At 36.7% G+C, this 9,137-nt stretch overlaps 1 protein-coding gene across 1 annotated transcript in view; it reads right to left on the reverse strand.

Moving 5' to 3' along the window:
• Nucleotides 1-4,569, reverse strand: part of LOC142349951 (uncharacterized) — a 20,759-nt gene extending 16,190 nt beyond the window's left edge. The window contains exon 1 of the mRNA XM_075401851.1: nt 4,299-4,569. Within this exon, the coding sequence (XP_075257966.1) occupies nt 4,299-4,569 (271 nt within the window). The remainder of the gene's footprint in view (nt 1-4,298) is intronic.
• Between the last annotated feature and the right edge of the window lie 4,568 nt (nt 4,570-9,137).

Consider the following 9,137-nt stretch of genomic DNA (forward strand, 5'->3'; position numbering starts at 1 on the left):
TTTCATAATTTTTTTAAAATTTTTGGTTATCTCTTTCATAATTATGGATTTTTTTGAAATCTTTACACATTATCCTTTAAATTCAAGTTCCCATTGGAATAGAAAACACTTTCAATATATCATATATAATGATTGCAGAGAAAAACGTATGGCCTTAATGGCTTCAACACTGTCTTCTCAAAATTTTCTACTGATTTTTTTGGTTTTCGCCTGTAATTGTTGTCGTTTTCATAGTCATAGGACTTATTATGATGATTTGTTGATGCTTTGAAAATGAAACAAATTATTGCCTTCTCATCGAGGCATAACTTTATATAACTTACTTTTTAATTGATTTCCGTTGAAAGCTATTGAATTTATTGGCTTTGATACTATGGGCTTTCTCAAAAAATTTCCTGGTTTTAAAAATTTGTTCATTTTTGTTGGTTTTTGGGAGTGATTTTTTTACAAAAAACAATCCATTGTTGTGAAAATTTTTTTTGAAATTGCAAAGTTTTTAATGGCTTCGACACTTTTCTCTCTCAATTTTTTTCGTTCAATTCGCTGTTTTTCCCTGTTTTTTATTCTATATGTAGTCGCAAAGAGCTAAGAGGTCTCTTTGACCTCAAAATGAATGTTGAACAAATGAGGGTGCTCAATGCAGGTTTCTAGCAATTAGCTTTTAAGTTGAGGATTGTATTTGTTTTCAAACGTTATTTTAAACATTTCTGTTTTTAATGTTACATTTGTCAGCTTGTATCTAATTCTCATTATTGAGGGCGGCCTCCGTTTGCTTGCAGTTCGAAAATTAAGTTCGCTATTTATATTAGGTTGTAACTGATGTTTTTTGTTGTTGAACAATATGCGTTTTTATTGTTTTGTTAATGGTCAAAATTTGTTTTCATTTTTTCTTCTTTAAGCACATTCGCGTAATAGCAGTTCCCACTGATTTTCAAATGAGGCCCAAGTGATCATCCTTATTCTTTAAGCATAGTTTTATCTGAAATAGTTTAATTAACAATTGAAAAAAGAATTATAGTTTTCAGATAACAGCGAAAGATTTTAATGGGTTCAAAAACTTGTGCTTTCTCAAACTGTTTGTTTTTTTTTCAATTTTTCTTTAGTCCGTTTCTGTGGCTTAGTCTAACCAAAGACAGAGATTCTATTGGTTTCATAACGAATTTTTAGTAAATTTATCAAGTGCGTTTTTTGTTGAAAGCTAATGGTTTCTAAGGCGTTTATAAAAATTTCTTCTGAAAAATATTGTCTGATCTTTGAATTTCGCCTCATTTTTGCCTGTTTTTGTCAACTTGTTGCTTAGTCTCATTAATATAAGGTCCCATTCATCTGCTTTTTTGTAACGAAAAAGTAAACTTGTATAGTTAAGGTTTCTTCTGATTGTATTGTGACGTTGTTACTAGGTGCATTTAGTTTCAGATGTTGATTTTTTGCCGTAAAAAATGTTTTTTTTTGCTTACCTAGTTTTTTTCTCACGTAGTCTTAATAATGGTGTGAGATCACCAAGCGCAGTTGTGAGGCATGGCATTATGTCTTTCATTTAGTAGATTGTGTAACAACTTTTTTAAACTCAAAGATCTATTTCTGATTATCTCTTCATTTGGTTGACAGTCATGTCAAAAGAGCGCGGGTCGGAACATCATGTGCGGACGCACATTAATGAGCCTCCTTGTTTTTTCAAATACTCAAGGGCAACTGAATAGCAAAATACGATAGAAAATGTACTATATCTGATATGCAATAACCTGATATGTTTCTGATAGATGATAATAAAGATCCGATTATAGCGAGCTGAAAGATTTATATCCAAAGAAAAACAAGCAAATGGTTATATTTTTGAACAATCTTGCATCTGAAGCCTTTAAATTCATTGCCACGAATTCTCTTCGATATTTCTGGGGCAGAGAAGTCGTTTTTATCAATTTTCTGGAACTGTGACTGTGGCCTACTTTTGGCAGCAGGCGAGCCCTCCAATTAGACCCATAGATTTAGGAGTCAGAAAAACTCAAGAGCCGTTTAATGCTGCGTGTTCCCTTATAGAGTTGAGTGATTTGATTAATAACAGGTCATTCTCCTACAGACGATCTATTGTCGAGAGTTTTTATGTTTGTCAGCATTCATTTAAAACAAAATTCAAGAGACCATAGATAGAAATTAAAGAAACCCTTGAACAACATGAAGAGGAAATTCGGTACAGTAAAATGCTTTTCTTGCATTAATGACTTTTGCTCAATCAAGCGCATGGATAACTGCTCCTTAAATTCCAGTTTTTGGTCAGCATTTCTCATTTCTCCCCCAATGAATTTGGGATGAGCGCGAAGTAGAAGCGGATTCAAAACGCAGACGATGGAAATCGTGCACTTTCAGTAAATTTGACACATTGGATGTCTTGTCACACGCAATTGACCAAACCGCCATGCGTCATTGCTCTTTACCATACGACCATGTAAAATGAGGATCTGTCATTGCATGACATTACAGAATATGCGACAGCCGTTTCAATTTAGCTCGCAGTAGTAAAAAAATTGTTCTTTTTGCTAATACCAATGCAGTACCTGATGACCTCTTCTGGCACTCACCAGGTCGTTTTGCTACTCTCGATGGTAAATTGACGTCTTCTCTGTGACCAAAAAAATTGTATAACGCAATGGTGAGTCAGGATAGGTCACTGAAGCATTTGAGGATCATAGACATCGGATGCAAGTCACGACATTCGTGCCGTGGCGAGCAGACAAAATAAAGATGCTGATGCCGTGTAATCACTTTCATTTAACATTGCCTTAAATTGCATAACTCATTGGAATGCAATTAGCGAAACAGCAAAGCGTTAAACCGTTGCATTAGGCTGATTTTCTTGTCTGGCTGCCCTATTGTTTCTTAATAAGCAGCTGTCTCGTAATCAAGTAATTGAGCAAACTTCTTGTAGTAGAAAGAATTGTAGTGCATTTTCTTTTAATGTCACATTAATAGTTGGATTTGGGGGACGGGGTTGTATAAAAAGCATACTTGACGCATCTGACTTGGGAGTGGTAGAACGGAGTTTAATTTCCTTTATTTCAGTTTGAACTGAACCCGAGCAACTAACGTCTACATATAGTTTTTAAAGACACTAACTTCCCTCACGAAGCACATGGCTCGTTTGGTTTGATTTACCATAATAACAAAATGATTTTCAAATAACAGGGAGTCATACTGTTTTTGAGAGCAACTCTTCATTAAACCAGGTAGTTCATGTCTTAAATTGATTTGATTTAGATTGTATCGTCAGACACGCTCATTTTGTCAAGTGATCATTTGTTTAAGGATACCGCAGTGGTTCTATTGGTTGGATAACTGGTTGCCTCAAAGTTTCATTAGCCTATTGAAACCAACTTAGTTCTTTTCTCTATACTCAACTTATAGGTGTCAAAAACGCTTCCTAGACTCAGTTTTGATATCTCGCACGCTTCGGAACCATATTTGCCTCTTTGTCAGAAAGCGCGCAAAGGGATCCAGCAAAACTTGAGGTATGTAACTTTCGGCTCATTGGAACCAGTCCTCGTGATTTCTTTGCTTCTTGCAGCAACATTTATTCGATTCGTCTCTTTGAAAAGCCACGAAACATTTTGATACTATTGGTCCTGGATTATAAGTACACAGCGAGAGATCGCTTGATATGAGAGATCTGAACTTTTTCAAAGCGCTAAGCAGATTACCCAGACACATTTTTTAAAAGATGTCAACTTACTGAACGGTTGTGCATTTCTGTATTACTTAAAACAACGCACACTACGTTACGTAGCAAGTATATATGCAAAGCATGTTTCACTGTAACATAAACTTTCCATTTTCACAGATCAATCAGATGCACGGAAGAAACGTTATTTTCTGTGCTTTGCAAGGTATTCGGAACTTTTTTTTCAATTTAAGATATGTCCATATTTTCGACCGTTTGTTGCGTTTGGGGATCTATTCTGCTTTTACCCCCCATCAGTAAGTAATAAAAAATAGCACGTGCACCTAGGGGAGTAAAAAACTTATATGCCCATAGATAAACGTGATCTGTTTATTCAACTTCAAATATTCTTCTCGTAACCTTGGTATGGATGAGTTATACCTCATCCATGCCAAAGTTATGATAAAAATATTTTTGAACAACACATTTAAGACTGTTTTTTTTTAATGGTACCCAAAATCTTATAATCAACTTATACGTAGATTACCAGATTCTGGGCACAATTGAAAAAGTTCTGAAATTTATGAATCTGCTCTGAAATTTATTATGAATCTGCACAATTTTTAAACTTTCTTAACGCTCGTACCGAAAAGACATGTTTCGTATTCATGGGGCATGTCCTCGTTCTTCACAAATCCGTAATGAGGTGCTGCAAAAACAGGCAGGATGACGTCACATTGTGTCGATTCAACATTGCGACTCCATCCAAGCGCGTTGCGGCTATTGCAATGCACATTTACAAAAAAAAATTGAGGGCAAATTGTCGTTTTGTTGTTATCTTCATCTTTGCTAAAATCTGACATTTGAAACCTTTCAATATTGGAACTGGCATTTTGGGTCACATTTGTCAAATTCATCGGTTTTAAAAGTACAATCATTGTTTTTATCGTCGCTATCGTGGTCATTAATAATTTCAATCATTTGAAATAAAGTCATAATTGAATTGCGAAGTGCTCAATTCACATGTTTGCATGTTTTCAGTTGTAAACCAGCGTACTCTTAGTTAGCAGTTAGACGTAGTTTTGTCCATTCAGTATTTTGTCCAAGTGAAACTTTTACAAATCATTTCTATGGTCTCTAATTTTAATACAAAAATTATCAGTCATATGATTTTCAACAGCATTTAAAAGACCATTGATGTGTATTCGTTCCTTTTTAAATCATTTCTCTGAAGAACTATGAAAAAATTATAAAAGGAAAATATAAAACAGCAACACAACTCCTGAATTACAATTCAAAGAATTTTAATTGATTTAACAAAAAAAACTAGACCTAGAATTGACCAGGCTTGGATTTAGAGAACGATTTGAAAAAAAAAACATAAAGAACTCTCATAAACAGTAAAAATCACAGCCGAATTGCGGCACGGGAACAAAAAATCACAATTGAGAAAGCGAAATGCTGTTCAAACACCATTTTCTCAATCTACTATACAATTAGAGTGCAAAAGTTTTGCGCATTAAAACCGCTTGCTTTTTCGCTCCTGTGATATCCCTGACTGTAGAGATACAATTCGTGTCACAAATCCACTTAGACTTTGTTGAATGGATTCGAGGTGCGAATCCAAGTTTTACTAAGTTGAGGGATTACTACTTTTAGATTTACTTAGCAATCGTGCTGCGATTACAGACAAAATTATCGAAGGTGGAATTCCTCCTCAAATCCGATAGGATCGCGCTTAGTGCAAAACAGAGTAGATTGAATGCAACTGAATTCAATGATAAGATTCTAGAGAATGAATAAATAATCAAAAGTAGGAGATATGAACAAAACTGAAAAGTTGACTTATTAGTCGGCGGTAAATTGATTATTATATGTGAAATGTGACTTTTAGCCTGACAAGGGCAAACTTAAATTAATTTAGTACGAAGTAATGAAACATGAACTTAATATGGTACAACCGTACCACATATCCTCTGCTCGAGAGAAATTTTAAAACTGCAATAGTGTGAAAATTTAGAACAATATTAACATATGTACTGGTTAGTATAAATAGTAACTGCAAATGAATGATGACAGGGCAATGGAAAGGAGGGGCTTAAACTTAGAGTAAAATCAATGTAAACTCTCAACATTTACTGTAAAGCACAAACAGAAAACATAAACTGAGGCACAATCGAAGTGCGGATCCACGAAAGTAATAACATTGAGAATATTGATACACATGCAGCATCAAATTTAACTGAAGAAATTGAGACACAAACGCACATTAAAAGTGAACATTAATATAAAATGAGCGCACAAGTGATACGAATCCATGTTTAAATTAAGAATGAAGGATTATTGAATTTAGAATCAACACAAGCAACAATTTAACAAATTGAACATAATTGTTTGTAGTTTAAATTTGATTCTCCGCGTCAAAGACACTCATACTTATTTCTCTTGTATAGTCCTCATACTCATAGCTCTCGGGTGACCATGTTCCAACAGGAGGGGGTGCGGGAGGACTCACTACTTGGAGCTCATAATAGGTCGCTGGTGCAGGAGGTTGAGCTGCCTCTTCTTGAATTATTATCGCGATAACTGGATTTTCAGGCTTTTGATTCTTATGTGCAGGGGCGGCAGAGTCATCGCTAACGGAGCACACAGAACTTTCGAAACCGAAATAGTCGGGGGCGCGACGGGTTCGTTTATTTCAGGACGTTGAAGGTGAAGCGGCGGAAGATGTTACTGAAGACGCAGCAACAGAAGAAGCATTCGATGTGTTGAGAGTTGCAGAAGTATTTCGAGAACGTTTGCCTCCTACTTGGGGCTTTTTTGGTTTGCGAGATGCCATCGCCTTTGAAATATTGTTATTTGCGGACGAGACTCCCGAGAACGCGTCTGATTGGGTCGGTCGGTGACGAATTTTGATTTCCCCACGGAATTTCTTTTTCAGCTCTTTGGTGTGCTGCGAAATCTTTTCCTCCGTGGTTTTTTCATAGGGGAGAGGGCGGCGTTTTGCATACTCCCAAAGATCTGTGTTGCGTTCTGCGCGAGTGCCAAATTTGGCGATATCACTATTTCGTACGCAAACTTCGGGTACGCCAGGTTCTTTAATGACTGTGGTAGTATCAGATGTTCGTACGACTGTACTACCCAGTGCTAGAGTCTCCCATAATCCCCGAAGGTCCCGTTTTGATCGCTTCGTTATTTTGCGGGCCAATTTGAGATCAAGTGACTGTTCTGTCCGAGGAATGGGGTTGTTTAATTTAGGACGCACAATAAAACGGGAAATGGACTTATTGTGATCCCCATTGAAGTGGCGTCCCGCATCCACTTGTGCTTTCTGCATTGCCTCTTCAATGAGGATATCACTACGATCGCCTGTGACCCAACGGTTTTTGTCAAGGCAGTCTTCTACTGGGACGGTATCAGCATCTAAATAGTGGTGAAGAATATCTTCATATGAAAGATTAGATGACTTTGGAACTGTACTTATATTACTTAGTGGCGTGTTTGGCTTTCTTCCAAAATGTGCTTGGAAAGGTGTTACGTTTGTTGTCTTTTGTTTGCAAATACGTAATTGATAGACTATTGACTTTATTGCTTCTTTAATTGTGAATGATTGATTTTTATTATCTAATTTCATGCAGCTTAAGCGTCTTTTAATTGTTTGTATCAAACGCTCTACTAATCCTATAGCTCTATGATCATTAGCAGGGGCAGTGAGTATGTTAATGTTATTTTGTTTACAGACAGTTTTTACTTTGTTACCAATTAAACAACGTGCTTGATCTAGTCTAATATTTCGGGGTACACCATGTATGTGAATGTAGTCATCTAAAAATTTAAGAACATTTGGTCCATTAGCTTTTTCAAATACTTCTACAGAGGGAAATTTGGAAAAACGATCAATACATGCAAGAAAATAAATATCTTGGTCTTTTTCATTTGTAATGGGTCCTCCAAAAACAATTTGTATTTCTTCATTAGGCTCTGTACATGTTTGCAATGGTTTCCATTTGGACGCCGGAACAACGAGCTTAAGATTCTTACCGATATCAGTACAAGGCTTGCACTGAGCCGCTTTGTTGAGGATTTCTCGGTGCATGTACGGCCAGAACGCGTACTGCCCGAGAGTTATCATTCCCCAACTACCAGGGTGTGTTAGATGGAGGCTTTCCAAGACTGCGTCCTGAATAGAATGAGTAATCGCCACCCTTTCATCTATACAGACACAACCCGAGCGGACATGGAGGTCTCTCCAATAGAGTACATGTAAAGATTCACTTCTTTACATCTTTGGGGGTCGTTCTGGAGGATGCAATCACGCACCTCTTTAAGGACGGCATCTTTGCTTGTGAGAACTGCCAAGAAGCCTTTAGTAAATAACTGTGTCAAGTTATTTTCAAAGACTTCTTCTTTCGACAAATCCAAGTTTGGTGAGTTTGACCCTCGTTAGAGGATCTCGTCGTGTTCACTGCTGAATTGGGGGTAGATTGAAATGTGACTCGGCTGTGTGTAGGCGGAGTTTGTGGGTTGGATGTGATGTTGCTCATTGTGTTAGTGGAAATTGTATGGATTTGTGATGCGTGTGTAGGGACTTCTGAACGATTAGGGATTTAAGTTGAATTTGAAGTATTATTTGAACTAGATTGGAATGGTGCTGCGTTTGCAGAATTCTCAAGAAGCAACTTGTTTGTATTACGATTTAAGGCAAAAAGCAATTTGGAATAGTTTGTTAAGCGAGGATGCGAGGCACATGTGGAATGTGTGTGAGTGACGCTGTTAAAGTGCTGTGATTGGCAGTTTTGCGGTGTGGTATTTACGAAAATTCCAGCAATAGCGTCACGAATGCGGGTAATTGTTGCTACCGCAAATTCCTCATCATATTTGTTTGTAACTTTTGCTTCTTGATTTGGTTGGAAATGTAATCTACCAGCCCCATTTTTGCACCCGTTATATGTTCGATGTTAAAATCAAAAGGTAAAAGACGGTCTATCCGTCGTGTTAGTCTACTATTGTAGGATTTATTTGATCGATGTTCTTTCATAATGGAAAGTAGTGCTCGATGATCAGTAATAATTGTGAATGATTTGCTAAACAAATAATATTTAAAATATTCTACAGACCAAACAACCCCTAACAATTCAAGTTCATTGACACTATAACAATCCTCGTTTGAGTTGAGGAAACGGGACGCCAATGCAACTGTATGCCAACCTGTAGGTGAGCGTTGTTCTAAAGCTGCTCCTAGTCCCGCTCAAGAAGCATCGCTATTGATTCGCGTTTCCAAGTGCGGATTATAATGTGTATTTTCTGTTGCATTTGCGACTTTATTTTTAATTGCTTGAAAATGAGTTTCATGTTCAGTGTTCCAAACAAATTTTGTGTTCTTTTTTAGTAATGGTCGAAGAGGGTGGCACAATTGGGATAGATTAGGAATGAATTTTCCTAAGTAATGAACAGAACCTAAAAATGATCGTAGTTGTTTGAGATT

This window comes from Convolutriloba macropyga, chromosome 1 (assembly GCF_964194025.1).
Source record: "Convolutriloba macropyga chromosome 1, txConMacr16.3, whole genome shotgun sequence".
NCBI lineage: Eukaryota > Metazoa > Xenacoelomorpha > Acoela > Convolutidae > Convolutriloba > Convolutriloba macropyga.